This window comes from Grampus griseus (genome assembly GCF_964374135.1).
Source record: "Grampus griseus genome assembly, chromosome: 6".
In the NCBI taxonomy this organism is placed as follows: Eukaryota; Metazoa; Chordata; class Mammalia; order Artiodactyla; family Delphinidae; genus Grampus; species Grampus griseus.
Window position 1 is genome coordinate 80554797 of NC_139000.1, and position 18654 is coordinate 80573450.

The 18654-nt window shown below is 45.8% G+C and overlaps 1 protein-coding gene across 1 annotated transcript in view; it reads left to right on the forward strand.

Annotated features, from left to right (window-relative positions):
• Positions 1 to 18654, forward strand: part of DNAI1 (dynein axonemal intermediate chain 1) — a gene marked incomplete at both ends in the record, with an annotated part of 60204 nt that overhangs the window by 13563 nt on the left and 27987 nt on the right. The window contains 8 exons of the mRNA XM_082656054.1: positions 3091 to 3123; positions 5706 to 5804; positions 5970 to 6050; positions 12893 to 13019; positions 13292 to 13401; positions 13648 to 13767; positions 14779 to 14838; positions 16109 to 16243. Of these exons, the coding sequence (XP_082512180.1) occupies positions 3091 to 3123; positions 5706 to 5804; positions 5970 to 6050; positions 12893 to 13019; positions 13292 to 13401; positions 13648 to 13767; positions 14779 to 14838; positions 16109 to 16243 (765 nt within the window). The remainder of the gene's footprint in view (positions 1 to 3090; positions 3124 to 5705; positions 5805 to 5969; positions 6051 to 12892; positions 13020 to 13291; positions 13402 to 13647; positions 13768 to 14778; positions 14839 to 16108; positions 16244 to 18654) is intronic.

Here is an 18654-nt window from a genome sequence, read left to right on the forward strand (position 1 = left end):
TGGACATGTGAGCTGTTGAAGCCTTTTAGTCATCCCTAGGGCAAGTGCTTCCTAGTAAGCAAAGGGCCACACAGATCCCCTGTGGCTGATGGCAGAGCAGGGTCTATAAATGGGAATAATAATGCTACAAACTATCATTTATCGGGCACAGACTCTGGCCAGGTACCACACTATGCATTTTATGTGTGTTGACTCATTTAACCCTCATAACAGGCCTATGATTGTCTTCAGAGGGTATTTTTATGATGCCCATTTAAAAGATAAGGATACTGGCTTCCCTGGTGGCACAGTGGTTAAGAATCCTCCTGCCAATGCAGGGGACACGGGTTCGAGCCCTGGTCCGGGAAGATCCCACATGCCGCGGAGCAACTAAGTCTGTGCACCACAATTACTGAGCCTGCTCTCTACAGCCCGTGATCCACAACTACTGAGCCCTCATGCTGCAACTACTGAAGCCCGCACGCCTAGCGCCTGCGTACCGCAACAAAGAGTAGCCCCCTGCTCACCACAGCTAGAGAAAGCCTGCACGCAGCAAGGAAGACCCAATGCAGCCATAAATAAATAAATAAATAAATAAATTAAAAAAAAAAGATAAGGATACTCCCTTGCTGGAGTCTCCCAGCTGCCTCTGATGTGCACTGCAGTATTATGTTTCTTTTCATAATACTATCCCCTTTTGTAGACCAAAACCCAGAGACAACAGAGTGTCTATTTGAAGTTACATTTCATCCTTCATCTCACAACAGCCAATGCTTATGGTGGTGACGGGAGGCGGGGCAGAGCCTTGCTCAGAGTGAAGACAGGAAGAATAGAGGGAGGTAGGAGAAAGGTCAGGAGTAGATAATGGACTAGGAGGCTAGATGGGTAGGGTTTGGTTAGGCAGAGATAGTGGGAGCAGGGAGAGAGAAGGGGAAGATGGCATTCTTGGCAAGAGGAAAGGTAAAAGCAAAGGTGGGAAAGCAGAGGCCAAGCTCAGGAAATGTGAGTAGCCTTGCTGGGCTGCATCTCAGAGTGGCGGGAGAGCAGGCTGGAATGGAGACGTGGAGCCGGATGACAGAGTTCTGAGGGCCAGAGGAGGGACTTTGGGCTTTCTTCTTCTGTGGTTTGACAGCTTCAGGGAAGAACCATCAAAAGCTTTTCAGGAATTCAGCCTTGTCTGTCTCAGACTTCTCCTTCTGAAAGACCAAGGGCCCAAAGTGGCAACCTGACATTCAATCTCCTTTGCCATGGTTGGGAAGTCAGGGCTGTAGCTGATTTCATTGGCCTGTTTTTCATTTATTGTAGTGTGGCTTTTATAGTATGTTAATTGAAATATTTCCAACTGCCAAAAACAATTACACTCAAATTGCCTTGTCAGTTCTTTTATTGCCAGATAAATGTTTTACAGACATATTTACGGGGGGCAATGGTAACTGGATCTCGTTTCCTACTTAAGGCTGGCAGCTTGGGCTGGGGTTGGCCCTCCAGTACTCTGCTGTGGGCCAGAAAGCTGTTGGATGTTACGACACTTCCATCTCGTTACCTTAGGGATCAGAGGCTCTTCAAAGGAAAGCAGCTTTCTGGCTCATGTGGCTTAGCCCCAGAGAAGGGTTCTCATCTCTGGAAACCTTGGCAACCTGGCAGAAATCTGAATCCTGCTGCCTTCCCTACCAGCAACAATCCCTGCCCAAGCTGAGACATGTCCTTCTCTCCCCCTGGAATCCTTTTCCCCTCCTCCATCAAAGCCTCTCCCACAGACCCTGCCACGGAAGAGTTGTGAGGCCCTTTCCATCTAACTCACTCACTTTGCATTTGGGAAACCAAGGCCCAGAGACCTCCCCAAGATCACACAGGTGGTCAGCAAGATCTGGGAGCCGAGGTCTCTGCCCAGTGTGCCATGCTGCCACCAACATGTGCTCTTTGGCTTCTCTGCTAGCTTGACCCCTCCTTCAGGGCTCTAGACCTGCTTCTTCCAAGAGCCCCTCCCTCACATCTCCAGCCTCCACTGATCTCCCTCTTGCTCCATCACCTGAAACAACTGTTTGTTCAGTGCATATACTGCAGGGTTTTGGTTGGTTTGTTTGGGGGAACATTTTACTATCTCTGTTATTGTTCTGCTCTTGCCATTGTACATGCTTCTTTCTTCGTCTGAAAAGCCTTTCTGAAAAACATTTTCTCCACTTGGATGACCCATACTTTTCTTTTGATACTGAGCTAAGAAATAGCCACCTCGGGGAATCTTTTTTGTGCACCCACGCTGGGTAGGTGCCTCCGTGCATTCCTATAGCACCCTGGTCACACGTCTCTACTGCTGGCACAGAGCAGACTTTCAAAAGAACATATGCTGAGTAAGTAAGCGAGTGAGTAAATAAGGAGCACTGATCACACTTATCGGACCTTCACGGACTCTGAGCAAACGTGGGTAGAGACCTCATCTCTTGTCATTTTGTCCCACTGCTTAGGTTAGTCCCCGACCATAAGTAGATGCTCAAGAAATGTTTATCAAGTTGAATCAAGCATGCTGTTCTTGAGAACATAAAATTTTAGCATATTAGAATTGGAAGGTCATCATATCCAATCTTATGCATTTTATTGATGAGGAAACAGGCTAAGGAAAAATATTTTTCCCAGGGTCATGATTACTAATGGGTTTGATGGCATTCATGCATGTATTCAATAAGTATTTTGAACACCTACTATATTCTGAGACAGCAGCGTACAAAACAAAGTACCCAAACCTTCATCATAAACAAACGTTTATGAATATAATCTGCCTTCAAAATCCTCTTAATACCTAGTACAGAGCTGAGCACTTAGTATGTAGTTTTAAAAAATGTTTGTTGAACTAGTTGCAAATAAGAAATGCCAGGCGCTAAGTCACCTGGTTGCTCTTCATGGGTCAGTCCCACTGATGCTGCAATCAGGTTCCCTCAGATATAGGACTTCCTTGGCTGGGCACCTGTTACCAAGTCTCACTGTTTGTGAGACTTGGGGAAGTTCAATGTCCCTTGTCTTTGAGGTCCCTGGGCAGAAGCCCCCCTGTGATACTGTTTTTGACATTCCCATGGAGATTCACTTATGACTTACCTTCTGTTTCTGTTCTTTTTTCAGAGCATCAATGTGGGCAGAGGAGCCAGGAAGAGAGTAAGTGCTGACACCACACAGTTTCTCAGCAAGAAGCTAATAGCATTTCTTCTGTTGAAATATTAGCTATATATTTTTAAAGAAAAGCAAAAAGAACATTAAAATCACCCTTAAGCCTATCACCCCGGGAAACCTCTTAGTTAACGTATGATGCTGTATCCTCCCAGATATTTCTATGCATATGTAAAAATTACATTTTTTAAAATAACTTTATTTATTTATTTATGGCTGTGTTGGGTCTTTGTTGCTGCGCGCGGGCTTTCTCTAGTTGCGGCAAGCGGGGGCTACTCTTCATTACAGTGTGCGGGCTTCAGTAGTTGTGGCACGTGGGCTCAGTAGTTGTGGTTCAGGGGCTCTAGAGCGCAGGCTCAGTAGTTGTGGCACATGGGCTTAGCCGCTCTGTGGCATGTGGGATATTCCCAGACCAGGGCTCGAACCCATGTCCCCTGCATTGGCCGGCAGATTCTATTTTTTAAAAAAATAAATTTATTTATTTATTTTTGGCTGCATTAGGTCTTCATTGCAGTGCGTGGGCTTCTCATTACGCTGGCTTCTCTTGTTGCAGAGCACGGGCTCTAGGTGCGCGGGCTTCAGTAGTTGTGGCTTGCAAGCTCTAGAGCGCAGGCTCAGTAGCTGTGGCACACGGGCTTAGTTGCTCTGTGGCATGTGGGATCTTCCTGGACCAGGGCTCGAACCCGTGTCCTGTGCATTAGCAGGTGGATTCTGAACCACTGCACCACCAGGGAAGTCCCTTTATTTTTAAATAGAATCAAACTGTATGTTATTTTACAATCTGTTTTTTACATAATATATTTAGAGTACTTTCCATTGCCAATAAATATACTTTCATAGCATCATTTAAAATTACTGCATATGTAATATTGTAAATAACTGGACTCAGGAACTTTCGTTAGGAGAAAATTGAGAGAACTTAAGTCTCGAATGTAATTGGAATCTTCACCTTGGAGTGGAGTTGAAAACGCTGTATAGCCCAAGTGGCTGTTTACTGCTTTTCATTAGCAGTTGCTCACATGTCTCAGGGTGGGGGGCAAGGAAGAATCGGCTATCATCAAAAGTGGGTAAAAAAGCTGGGTTAAGGATGTGTGTTCACCTTGAAAATGTTCTATTTAACAATTGGGTCATATGCATCTGGTGTAGGAACTTTCTTCTACCATAAGTGACACCAATAAATGTTTGTTATTTAAAAAACTAAAAAATAATAAAATTACTGCATAATATTTTACCATGTGCTCATTAAGGCCGTTCCATAATTTTGTTCAACCATGCCCCACTGTTGGATATTTAAATATTTCCTCTTTTCTACAAGTATGATCAATCCTCCAACAAACATACATGCATTTAAATCTTTAGGCATATCCTCGGTTATTTCTTAACATAAATTCCTATACATAGAAATTGGGGTCAAAAAGTATAAATACTTGTTAGGCTTTTGATAAATATTTCCAAATTGCTCTTTAGAAAGGTTGTACTAATTTATGGATGTCCATTTTCCCACAACCTCACCAACGCTGGATATTGGCTTTGTTTGTTTTGGATTTAGTTTTCACCAGATTTTGTTTTGTTTTGCTTTGTTTGTTTGTTGTATCCAAAATGTATTGATTGGGATGGTTTCCCATTCATCTTGATTCATTCAGGGTGCTTTTAGCGCTGCTTCCGTCTGAAGGCGCATCCTTCTGTAAGCCTTGCTTTTCCTCCTGCAGGCTGGCAGAGGACAGTAGAGCAGCCAACTCACAAAACTACTGTGTGTGCATGTTGGCTAAAGACGGTGGGTGATTTTATAGCATCCTGGGCATTTCACATCCATGAAGTAGGAATTTGGGCTCTGCACCAGGTGCTTCTTTTTGCGTTTCCTCTTCTCCTCTTCTAGAGAGGGATGAAGGAGATCCTCTGCCTGTTCTCGTGGGGAGGTGGTCACCGCCCTTCACCAGTTTTATAGTGAAAAAATTGCATTGTTTTATTTTGCATATCTTTGATTGCCAGTGAGGGTGAATATTTTTTATTATGTCATGGGCCACTTTGGCCAGGTATTTAACTGTCTATCGGGGTAGGGGAAAACTTCTAGTTCTAGATTTTTTTGCTCCAAGGTTTTGATGGGACTATGAGGCTTAAAGTTACCAAGTACTGGGAGTATTGCTGTAAGAGTAACCTTAAGGTGGCAAATTGGAAGGTAAAATGTGAATTAGAGTTGAAGTAGCTTAAAGAACAGCTGGGTGTCATTTCACAGTTGGTCCTGGCTATTAGCATCCAGGCTGTATGGGAAGCAGTAAGGAGGAACCAGCTCTTCTGGCCCCACTACTGGGGCCAAAGACCCACCACAATGTTCCAGCTAAGTCCAGAACCCCAGGGCTGAGGTGGCCATGATCTTCCAGGCAATGAGATCTCCGGCCTGAGCAGTTCCTTCAGGCTCTTCCATGAGTGGTCTGTTGCATGTTTCGTGTTCTATGTATTGGGACAGAACTTGGCTTCTGGGAGGATTTGCGAATGAAAGGGCTTTCTGCAGCACTGCTTGCGTGTCTAAGCAGGTCAGGCACTCTTGATTCTCACATGAGGTTTTTGTCCAGGATGAAGATCCAGGGACTGAAGTAGGGGAAGGGACAGATGAATGGGCCCAGTCCAAAGCCACCGTTAGACCCCCTGACCAGCTGGATTTGACGGATGCAGTAAGTAAGCAACATCCTACCCTCGCTCCTTCCACCTCCTCCAGCCTCAGAGATGTATTGTGCCCAGAACCAAGGTTGTGAGATGTCTGCTGACATCCAGGGGAATCATCAGAGGGGCTGGGGGGGCACTCTACATTTGACCCTGTTGGCTTTTCTCTCCCTTAGGAGCTAAAGGAGGAGTTCACCCGGATTCTGACAGCCAACAACCCACACGCACCCCAGAACATCGTCAGGTACAGCTTCAAGGTAAGTCATCCTCTCTGGGGCAGGGGCCTCTAGGTGCTTCTTGCCTTGGTGACTTGCTGTGTTGCAAAAGCCTCTCAGCTCTCATAGAGATCACCTTTAAAATGAGGTCTTTGGCTGGAACCCTGAGACTGTACATGGAGTTTTCCAGAGATTTTGAAGTTTCTTGATGAATCTCCCTTCATTCTCGCTAAAGTGCCCTGCAGAGCCACTCTTTTCAGGAATCCTGAAGTGAATAATTTGGTAGGAAAAATACTTTTCCAGTGTATACAGTGTGTTTGTCACTAACATCAACTATTGGGTCTCCAGAAGCCAGTGTGCCAGTGTCAGGTCCTATATTAGAACTTTTATATAGGATATCTCATTTAATCCTCAGGTTTCTTTGATATAAGAACTATTTTTATCTTTATTTTATAGAAACCAAAGAAAAATTAGATAAAACAAATTACAAAAGTCACACAGCCAGGATTCAAAGCAAAATTTGAACTAGTTTGATTGACTCTAAAGCAACATTACACTGCTTTTTTTAAAAAAAAGTATACATATATATACACATACACATATCTATACATACAGACACACACATACAGAGTTTTGAATATATAATAGAAATCTAGAAACCCATGGTACTAATTTTAAGAGTCAAAAGAGCAATGAAAATACAATGGAAATTAAACCTCCCTCTCCTGTCCCTTTCCTTGGGGACAACTACTATTAGCAGTTTCTTTCTCTTCTTTAAAAACAATTTTATTGAGATATAATTTACATATTGAGATAAAATCACCCATTTATTTTTTTAAAAGATGGTATTTAGTTTTTAATTATTAGTGTTTAAGAATTTTATATTTGCTGAATTAGCAGATATTCTCTAGTATTAGAAAAATATATTAAAAGATCATTGTGTCTTATCCAGTCAGTCATCCATTTTAAAGTGTATAATTCAATGGCTTTTAGTATATTCACAGGTTATGCAACTATCACCACAATCGATTTTAGAACATTTTCATTTCCCCCAAAAGAAACCCCATACCTCTTAGCTGTCACTCCCCAGTCCTCCATTCCTTCCAGCCTTAGGCAACCACTAATCCATTTTCCAGCTCTACAGATTTGCGTCTTCTGCCAGATTCTCTTTCATAAAAAGAGAATCAAACAATATGTCACCTTTTGTGACTGGCTTCCTTCATTTAGCATACTGTTTTCAAGGTTCATCCATGTTGTAATATGTATCAGTACTTCATTTCTTTTTATTGCCAAACAATATTCAATTTTATAACTCTACCATATTTGATTTATCCATTCATCAATTGATGGACATTTACATTGTCTCTGCACCTTGGCTATTATGAACAATGCTTCTATGAACATTCATGTACAAGTATTTTTGGCCATGCTGCATGGCTTGTGGTATCTTAGTTCCCTGACCAGGGATTGAACCCAGGCCCTGCAGTGAAAGCACTGAGTCGTAACTACTAGACCACCAGGGAATTCCCTTGTGAACTGTTTTTTTAACACACTGCTTCTTATTCAAGACTGAGTAGTCAGCCCCCTCCACAAAGAGGTTAGGACAAATCCAGCGTTATTTCTTGAGAGGTTCCACTCCTGAGTTGTTCTAATGGCATCCCTTAGGCAGCCTGTAAAGGGGCAGGGGATGGGATGGGCAGAGAGAAGTTGCCTCGCCCCCCTGAGCTTATGCTGGAGTGTGATACACTCTATGGGCTCCAGTTCTCCTGACCTCTGAAAGAGAGTCTCTTCAGGACTCAGTGTGCCAGCCATGGGAGGCATGCTACAGGCAGAGGATTGGTGTCAATGCACCTCTCTTGGCCCCTGGGAAGCTCAGTTATTAGAAGAGATTCCTGTGAGTCAACTGTCAGCTGGGTAGCCATAGACTCCCAGGCAGGCTCTCCTCATGAAACCTTCTAACAGCCTCCGAGGCCTGCCTGGCATCCTCCCACAGAGCTGGCCTCCATCTCATTGGTCCTTCACTGAGACCCAAGAGCTGTAGGTCTCCAAAGCTATTACTTTCCCTTGAAGTGCTGGCCTGAAGAGGCAGATGGTTCGGATCTAGGCATGCCTCTCCTCCTCGCACAGAAACAATGGGATCTGAATTCCATCCCTAAACTGAAGAGGAAGGTCCTAGTCACCACTGGGGACAGGACGACAGTGAAATCTCAGATGATACCTATATGGATAATTTATTCCCGTGGGACCCTCCATCATCATCATAATAATAGCTACTATTTTTATTGAGCACTTATTATGTGTCAGGCTCTGTGTTAATAGATTGCTTTCATTATTTTCAATACTCAACTATCCTGCAAATTAATTATTATCCTCATTTTGCAGATGAAGAAATTAAGGCTTAGAGTGGTTAAGCCCAAGATCATGCAGATAATAGGGAGTAGAATCAAAATTTGAATCCAATTCTGCCCACATCCGTAGATCATGCTCTTAACCACTGTACTGTCCCATCTTCCCATCCATCTGAGTTACTGAGAGAAGAAGAGCTTTGTGGTGACTTTTTGAGGCAGAACATCCCAGTCTGTGTGCAGAAATAGTGATTCTTGCAGTCCTCCAGGGATAGCTGTGTCTGGTACCACCCCATGGGTTGGTTTCCTCTCTGGTGAGTTTACCCCAGTGTGCCATACAAATGTAATAATTTTCTCTATGACTTGCAAAGGGTTGGAAAGAACTTTTTTGAAAAAGGAAGTGACCCCTGGTCTCAAAGTCAACTTTAGGACTAGGATGCTGATCAAAGAGGGGACAGCCTAGGGCTTCCCTGGTGGCGCAGTGGTTGAGAGTCCGCCTGCCGATGCAGGGGACACGGGTTCGTGCCCTGGTCCGGGAAGATCCCACATGCCGCGGAGTTGCTGGGCCCGTGAGCCATGGCCGCTGAGCCTGCGCATCTGGAGCCTGTGCATCCGGAGCCTGTGTTCCGCAATGGGAGAGGCCACAACAGTGAGAGGCCCGCGTACCTCAAAAAAATAAAAAAATAAAATAAAAGAGGGGGCAGCCTAGAGGAACAAAACTATAGGCTCTATGAAAGCAGGGATCATATCTGCTTTTGCTAAGCTTTGTATCTCTGGAACCTAGAATATACTTGACACATTGTGTCTATTCAAAAATTATTTGTTGAAGAAGGAATGAACCCAGTTGCCTGGGCAAGTGCCTTGTGTGACTTGACAAGTGCCTAACCCAAATCTTTTCTAGATTTCTGTGATCCTCTTGTATGGAACAGGGGGACTGGGGACTTGGTGTCTCTGAGGATCTATCCAGCCCTGGCATCCATTAAATAGAGTGGAGAAAAAGCCAGGCCAGGTGTGTTTGATGACTGTGACCTCTCTGAGGTCTGGTTAGACAGGTGAGACAGGATCCCTTGGCATGGATGTAGGAGCCAGTGATAGGTAAATCCAGAGCTGCTCAGAGTTGGAAGAATGTATTTTAAAATATGTCTTTGACAGCTACATATAAACTAATAATGAAATTAAAACATTCTCTAACACCATATATAAAAGGAAACTCAAAATGGATTAAAGACCTAAATGTAAGACTGGAAACCATAAAACTCGCAGAGGAAAACATAGGCAGAACCCTCTTTGACATAAATTGTAGCAATATTTTTTTTTTTGGATCTGTTTCTTAAAGCAAAGGAAATAAAAGCAAAAATAAACAAATGGGATCTAATTAAACTTAAAAGCTTTTGCACAGCAAAGGAAACCATCGAGAAAATGAAAAGACAACCCACTGAATGGGAGAAAATATTTGCAAATAATATGACCAATAAGGGGGTTAATATCCAAAATAATTAAACAGCTCATACAACTCAACATTAAAAAAACAAACAACCCTGTTAAAAAATGGGCAGAAGACCTGACTAGACATTTTTCCAAAGAGAACATGCAGATGGCCAACAGGCACATGAAAAGATGCTCAACATCACTAATTATCAGGGAAATGCAAATCAAAACCACAATGAGATATCACCTCACACCTGTCAGAATGGCTATCATCAAAAGACCACAAATAACAAATGTTGGTGAGGATATGGAGAAAAGGGGACCCTCGTACACTGCTGGTGGTAATGTAAATTGGTGCAGACACTGTGGAAAACAATATAGAGGTTTCTCAAAAAACGAAAATAGAACTACCATATGACCCAGCAATTCCACTCCTGAGTATATATCTGAAAAAAACAGAAACACTAATTCAAAAAGATATATGCACCCCAATGTTCATAGCAGCACTGTTTACAATTGCCAAGATATGAAAGCAAGCTACGTGTCCATCAACAGATGAATGGATAAAGGTGTGGTATATATATACAATGGAAAACTACTCAGCCATAAAAATGAAATTTTGCCATTTGCAACAACATGGATGGACTTGGAGGATGTTATCCTAAGTGAAATAAGTCAAACAGAGAAAGACAAATACTGTATGATACCACTTAATGTGGAATCTAAAAAACACAACAAACTAATGAATATAACAAAAAAGAAGCAGATTCACAAATATAGAAAACAAACTGGTCGTTACCAGTGGGGAGGGGGAAGGGGAGAGGGGAAATATAAGGGTAGGGGATTAAAAGGTACAAATTATTAGGTATAAAATAAGCTACGAGGATATATTGTACAACACAGGGAATATAACCAATATTTTATAACAACTATAATTGGAGTATAACCTTTAAAAATTGTGAATCACTATATTGTACACCTGTAACTTATATAATATTGTATATCAACTATACTTCAATAAAATTTTAAAAGAGTAATGGAAATAAAAATAAACAAATGGGGGCTTCCCTGGTGGCACAGTGGTTAAGAATCCTCCTGCCAATGCAGGGGACACGGCTTTGAGCCCTGGTCCGGGAAGATCCCACATGCCGTGGAGCAACTAAGCCCGTGCACCACAACTGCTGAGCCTGCACTCTAAAGCCTGCGAGCCACAGCTACTGAGCCCGTGTACTGCAACTACTGAAGCCCACATGCCTAGAGCCCGTGCTCTGCAACAAGAGAAGCCACTGCAATGAGAAGCCTGCACACCACAACAAAGAGTAGCTTCCCCCTCGCCACAACCAGAGATAAGCCCGCATGCAGCAACAAAGACCCAACACAACCAAAAATAAAATAAATAAAATAAAATAAAATAATTTTAAAATAAAAATAAACAAATGGGACCTAGTGAAACTTAAAAGCTTTTGCACATCAAAGGAAACTATAAACAAGACAAAAAGACAATCCTCAGGGCTTCCCTGGTGGCTCAGTGGTTGAGAGTCCGCCTGCTGATGCAGGGGACATGGGTTCGTGCCCCGGTCTGGGAGGACGAACCTCTGGGAGGTCTGGGAGGATCCCACATGCCGTGGAGCGGCTGGGCCCGTGAGCCATGGCCGCTGAGCCTGCGCGTCCAGAGCCTGTGCTCCGCAACGGGAGAGGCCACAACAGGGAGAGGCCTGCGTACCGCAAAAAAAAAAAAAAAAGACAATCCTCAGAGTGAGAGAGAATATTTGCAAACGAATCAATGGACAAAGGATTGATCTCCAAAATATATAAACAGCTCATGAAGCTCAATATTAAAAAAACAAACAACCCAATCTAAAAATGGGCAGAAGATCTAAATAGACTTCTCTCCAAAGAAGACAGATGGCCAAGAGACACATGAAAAGCTGCTCAACCTCACTAATTATTAGAGAAATGCAAGTCAAAACTACAATGAGGTATCACCTCACACTAGTTAGAATGGGCATCATCAGAAAATCTACAAACAACAAATGCTGGAGAGGATGTGGAGAAAAGGGAACCCTCTTGCACTGTTGGTGGGAAAGTAAATTGATACAGCCACTATGGAGAACCTTATGGAGGTTCCTTAAAAAACTAAAAATAGAATTACCATATGACCCAGGAATCCCACTACTGGGCATATACCCAGAAAAAACCATAGTTCAAAAAGACACATGCAGGCTTCCCTGGTGGCGCAGTGATTGAGAGTCCGCCTGCCGATGCAGGGGACGTGGGCTCGTGTCCCGGTCCGGGAAGATCCCACATGCCGCGGGGCGGCTGGGCCCGTGAGCCATGGCCGCTGAGCCTGCGCATCCAGAGCTTGTGCAACAGGAGAGGCCACAACAGTGAGAGGCCCGCGTACCGCAAAAAAAAAAAAAAAAAGACACATGCACCCCAATGTCCACTGCAGCACTATTTACAATAGCCAGGTCATGGAAGCAACCTAAATGCCCATCGACAAATGAATGGATAAAGATGTGGTACATATATACAATGGAATATTACTCAGCCATAAAAAGGAACGAAATTGGGTCATTTGTAGAGACGTGGATGGACCTAGAGACTGTCATACAAAGTGGAGTAAGTCAGAAAGAGAAAAACAAATATCGTATATTAACGCATATATGTGGAATCTAGAAAACTGGTGCAGATGAACCAGTTTGCAAGGCAGAAATAGAGACACAGATGTAGAGAACACGCATATGGACACCAAGGGGGGAAAGTGGGGTGGGGGTGGTGGTGGTGGGATGAATTGGGAGATTGGGATTGACATATATACACTAATATGTATAAAACAGATAACAATAAGAACCTGCTATATAAAAAAAATTTTTTAAACAAAAGAAAAGCATAAAAAGTCTTCATGAGAACTTAAAAAAAACTTTATTTCATTTGCTTTCTCTTCTTTAAACTGGCAATGCAATGAAAACTGCAGGTTAACTGAGGATTTAGTAAGTTATAATTCTGTTAATAGATGGACTATCTTAGGCCTTTAGAATAAAGGCAGACTGTATTCTGATTCCAGCCGTTTCAGGGACCCCTGGTCTGACTCAGCCTCTTTCTTCTTAGGAAGGCACATATAAGCTAATCGGCTTTGTGGACCAACTGGCAGTTCACTTCAGCCAAGTCGGAAACCTGATCCCCAAAGACTCGGATGAAGGACGGCGACAGCACTACCTCGATGAGTTAGCAGCAAGTAAGCTTCTGGGGCTGCAGCCTAGAGCGTGGTCCCCTTTCTCTGGTCACTCTAGGGAGGAGATGGCTAAGCCAGAACTTTGCAGAGCCTCTTCTTACATAAGACTAACAGCTGGCTGTCCTGGGTAGGTCTGGGAGCTAACCCATGAGGCTCAGGCCAAGGAGAACCCTGGGGAAGGCGAGCTCTGAAAGGCAGAAATCAAGAAAGCCTTACCCCTCCAGGGTATGGGGGAGTGGGCTGGACTTTGAGCTCAACACCAATATCCTACCAAGGTTCTCAGGAGTTCGCCAAGGTGGTGACTTCAGAAACAGAAATCCTTGAAGAAGAAGAAGAACCCAAGGAAGCTGAAGCTGGGAGTCAAACAGATGTGCCTGCCGCTGAGGTTCAGTATAATATTGCTCTCCATCCCACCCCTTTTCCCCTCCAGCTATGGCTGGAGGCTTCAGGGGTGACTCACCGGGGCTGGGGGCTGAAAGTGAGAAGTCAAGAGACCTCAGGTGCCAACACCTCTGGCATAATCACTCTCTCCCACTTCCATCCTATCCCAGGACACGACTTCTCCCCACTCCTCATCCTGCACCACCACCTTCTCACAGCTGAGTCCTGGTCCTGTGGCCTTTCTTTCCAGGCACCTGAGAAAATGGCCGAAGAAGAATCGATGACTCCTAAGCAGCCCAAGGAACGAAAGCTCACCAACAAGTTCAACTTCAGTGAGAGGGCCTCACAGACCTTCAACAACCCCCTCCGGGTAGAGCAACCCCCCCTGCCCCGAGCCCCTTCCCCTCGCAGCTCCACACTGTGCATAGCGGGGAGGGAGCAGGCCTGACCCAGCAGCAGCAGCCCTCAGCCTGGCAGGCGACAGGGCGGATGGAAGAGTTTTGCTCTTCCGAGGGAGCTGGGAGCATGTGTCCAGGTCCCAGTAAGTCATCCAGGCAGGAGTTCAGAGGGAGTAACAAGGAGGCTGGATTGCTCTACTGAGAGCCTGAAACTTGAATTCGGCCTTGAAGTGAAGGTCAGGATTTGGGGAAGGAAGGGGAGGCCAGAATGTGCCAGGGAGTCAAGATTAGGAGCCAGTCTGACTGAAGTTGATGGTCTCCGTGATAGACTAGCTGGTAGTTCCCTGGCTCATAAGTGTGGAGGACCCTGAGTACCAGGCTGAAAGAATCTCTCAGGGTTTCAGGTGAGAGACTCACGTATGTTAAGGCAGTGTTCTCCACAAATCAACCTGAAAGGAGGGCAGCAATCTACAGGGTGGGGTTTCGGTGGCTCCTAACCACCCTCTGTAGTCCCTAAGCTGACGTTCAGTAATTTGGGTGATACACAATGCGGAGGGGGTGCATTCCCCTGGTGGAGTCACAGACCCAACTATTAGGGGGAAACCTTCTCAAGGTGAGGAATATTAGCCCAATGGCCTGCCAGGGGTTGACCTCTGGTCCAGCATTGGAGGCTGGCCGAGGGCTGAGTTCTTACAGATCTGTTCATCCCCCTCTTGGAGTTCTTCCTGGTTGAAACTGGCACAATCAGCCTTCACTGCCCCTACTTTCTAGCTTAGGCTTCTTCTGAAGGAGCCCTGGATGGAAATTTTAGGCTTTCACCATGTCATTTTGTCCTTTGCCCAGACCATTCTTTCATTCCCCAGTGCTGTGTCCCACCCCTTCCTCAGCTCCAACAAAAATGCTTCTCCTGCGGATATACCATTGGGTTAAGTGAGAAGGAGTTGAGGGCTTTCTGTGGGTCACCTGTTGTCACTGTTCTCTAGGACCGAGAATGCCAGATGGAGCCTCCTCCCAGGACAAACTTTTCAGCCACAGCCAATCAGGTGAGACCCTGGGCCAATCTAAAAGCCATCACTCCCTCCCCCTCTGTATCCTTGTCTATCTCCCTTGGCAACAAGGGAGACTGGCGTGGTCAAGGATCCCTCTGGAAATCTGCCCTCCTCATCCACCCACCTCCCTGCTCCTTGTCTAGTCTCTGAACTCCAGGCACATGAGACAGTAGGTCTCCACCCAGAGAGCTCTATATCAGCCCAGGGCAAGACTGTCCAAGGCGGAAACAGGTATGGCTTCTGGAAGTTCCTGCAAACTGGGAAAAACATTCATTCCCCCGGATTCTCTACAGCCTGTGGCACCTCACGGCTGACTCTGAAGTGCTAGCACTCTGACCCTGCCCATCCAGCAGCCTTCAGTGTTCCTGCAGACGCTCCTTCCGCCTCAAGTCCCACTGGATAGCCATGCTGATTTGGGCAGGATATGGTGCCAGGTGACCTGAGCTCAGCGCCCAACTCTGCTGCTCACACTGCAAGATCCTAGGCAAATCATGTCACCCTTAATGCCTTAGTCTCTTTCTCTGCCAAATGAGGATGACAACAGCCTCACAGGGTTGTTGGAGGGCTCTGAATAAACACTGAAGTACAGTGCAGTGTGGAGAACTGGCCCATGGGTGAATTATTCAATGTAAGGTGTGCCTATCTGGCCTCCAGGGAGCAGTGACTGTTCAGATCTGGGGAGCACACAGTGCGGCCGGGGGCATTTGCCCAGCCCCAGATCCATGCTGCTTCCTCTGCTACTATCCTTGGTCTTCTCTTACTGTCAGAGACAGTTAGCAGGGGTTCCCTTACTTTTGGTTATCTTTTATGCTGATAAGTTTTGCTCAGGGCTGTAGACAGCCAGCCTGAGCCAATACGTTTATCCCATCCCTACAGGGGGAGTCCTTTTTAAAATTTTCTAGTTCAGAGTCTCATAAATCCCTAAGAAAACTGTGAGCTAGCTGATCTCTGCCCACTTGTTCTGCCCTAGTGGAGGTGGTAGGCTGGAACGATACTGCATCTCCAGCTGACAACTGAGCCCCTGGGTTGCACGGTGGAAAGCCCAGCCCCAGGGTGCTCTGAGAGCCCCTTCATTCCTGTCCTAGAGCTGACAGTTAGCAGGGAAGACAGACACTGAATACATAATTAAGGTGGGCCAAGTAGAGGATACTATGAAGACCTGTGACGGACTGAAGATCGACTCCTCAAGCCCTAAAGGCTGAAGAGGAGCTGGCTGGGTGGAGGTTTTGCCCTAAGATGATCTTCTCATCTCTCCCTTGCCTAGTGGGAGATCTATGATGCCTACATGGAAGAGCTTGAGAAGCAGGAAAAGACTAAGGAGAAGGAGAAGACAAAGACTCCAGTGGCTAAAAAAACGGGGAAGATGGCGATGAGGAAGATGACAGCTATGGAGTCCCAGGTTTGGTGAGGGCTCCCATGGCTCAGTCACAGAGAATGACTGAGTGGTACCTTGGCTCCTGGGTAGACAGAAGCCTGGCTGTCTGTGAGGACTTCACAGACACTTAAGGCAGGATGCTAATGATACTTATGAACAGTTCTTTCCTTGTGGGAAGGTGTGAGGAGAGCTATAACTGCCTCTGGCATTCCACAGATCACTCCAATTTTATATAGGTCTGGAGGCTAGAAGGAATTCAGGATTGTTAGGCTAGGGGGCAACAGAAGACATGAATGTTATTAAAAGCCTGATGTGCACCCTGGAAGAGCTTGGGAGTCTTCCCACGGCAGAGTGGCATGTGAGGATAAGGCACCACCTCCCTGGCCAAAAGTTCATGGGGTTTGGGAGGGTGATTTTCTCTTGGACCTTCAGTCTTTGGGTTTACTTGCACTCAATTCTTCATGTCCAGGAGCCAAGTCAGAGCTGATCACAGCTGATCATAGAGTCCAAGCCAATGGGTATTGAAACCCTGTGTTGGATTTGCCATGAAGAGCTATGCAAGAGTCATAATAGAGGTCATGGTTGGGAGCTCACTGTGGGTGTAGCCAGCATAGGTTTGGAGATCATCATGGAAGTTAACAGTGATAGGTCACTGCAGGGAGGGTCACTACAGGGAGATGCTGAGGGGCCACATTTGTCCCTTCAATAGAGAGAGAGCTGGGTCAGGAGCCAGAGTTCCATTACGGAGATCAGGATGAGTTTGACGTGCAATGGGGAGGGAAGGACAATGTCCACAAGAAGCCAGGGTCAAGTTCAGCACCTCGGAGAGCTCCCAGACAGCTCTCAGGGAAATGGTTCTGCTCCACTCCAGAACAGAAGCCAGATTGTACTCTTCCTTTGTCTGAAGTCTGTCCACTTCCACTCAATTCCATGCCCGTGAAAAGTCACATTTTAGGGGAGGTTTGAGGGTTCCCGGCCCTGGCTGCCCAATTCAGTTTCATTTAATCACAGAGCAAGCGCTTGGTGATCATGACCATGCTGAGTACTGGAACCCTGAGGTGAAAGATAAGTCCCTGCCCTGAAGGTTACCCTGTTCAGACCCTTAACTTTCCCTGCACCGTTCCCTAGAGGTTAGGGGCTTCAGAGGGGCTGTTGGACTGGGTCCAGTTTCGCTTGAAGGTCCATCAGGGGGTTGGCTATGGGCTCTGGCTCTTAACTGCAGTCACCAGGACCCACAGACCAGAAGAGAGATCCCTGTGACTGAGACTGAAAACTGTCCTTGGGTCTCAGCCCTACCAGAGCTGGTGTCTAGGGAGGCAGGACCACACTGGGTTCTTCCAGCTTGGCTAACATGAAAGGCTGTGATGCAGGCAGATTCCAGCCCTCTGAACCAAGAAATACAGTGGAACAGGACACTGGGGGTATAACATAGACAGTTAATACTTTAGTATTCTATTCAACCTCCCCCCAAGGGAACTGATCTCTAACTGGGAATCCCAAGTACTGGGCAAGGCTATCTGTAGAGCAGATTGGGGGTGGCAGTTGCCTTCCCCTTTGCTGAGGCCCAGCACATGAACAGAGTGATACCCCTTTCTCAGAGACCCAGATCTGATTAGGTTGGTATAAAATTCCAGTGTGTGGGAGGAGAGAAAGCAGAATAACTTCATGATACTCTGTCAGAAGGTCTGCAGGGGTAGATCTCAGGTTTCTGTCTCACTAATGATTTGGGTGAATGTAAGTTTGTCTTATCTGAGAGATTAAGACAGCGAAGGGGGAAAGGGCTCAGAGGCCACAAGTTCAGTCAGAACCAACAAAGAGCTGTGTCTGCTCAAGTAGCATAGCTTCCGGAACCATACTCTCTCCTCAGAGCGCATGTGGATCCCTGAGTCTCCCAGGACAAGGAAAGGGTGGTCAGGCTGGGTAGGAACTGGCTCTCTGTGTGGGGCTGAGAACACAGGCCCTAGAGTCCACAGATTTGAGTGTACATCCTGGCTTTGCTGTGGAGCTGGATTTTTCTAAAACCTGTTCCCTCATCTGTAGACAGCCTAATGATACCTGATTTGCAAGACTGTCGTGAGAACCCAAGATAATATATGCACAGCCCCTAAAATAGTACTTGCTTGATACTGGTTGACGGGTGGTGGCTGTTAATATGCCATGCATGGCTGATGGAACTGGGAGGGTTCGCCTGAAGGAGTGCTAACTCGAGGAATGAGGCGCTGTCCTCCTACATCAGAGGACCTGGCATCTGGCACACAAGTCTCTATGGCTGGAGGACAGAGTTAGGACCATGGGTATAAGACCCAGGGAAGTAGGTTTCAGCTAACACACTGTCTTACCGTACAAGATACTGCCTGACTTGGGGAGAGGTGTTTGCCAGGAAGCTGCTGAGGGGGAAGGATTCCTGCTTTGGGTCAGGGAATAGGGGGTAGTGG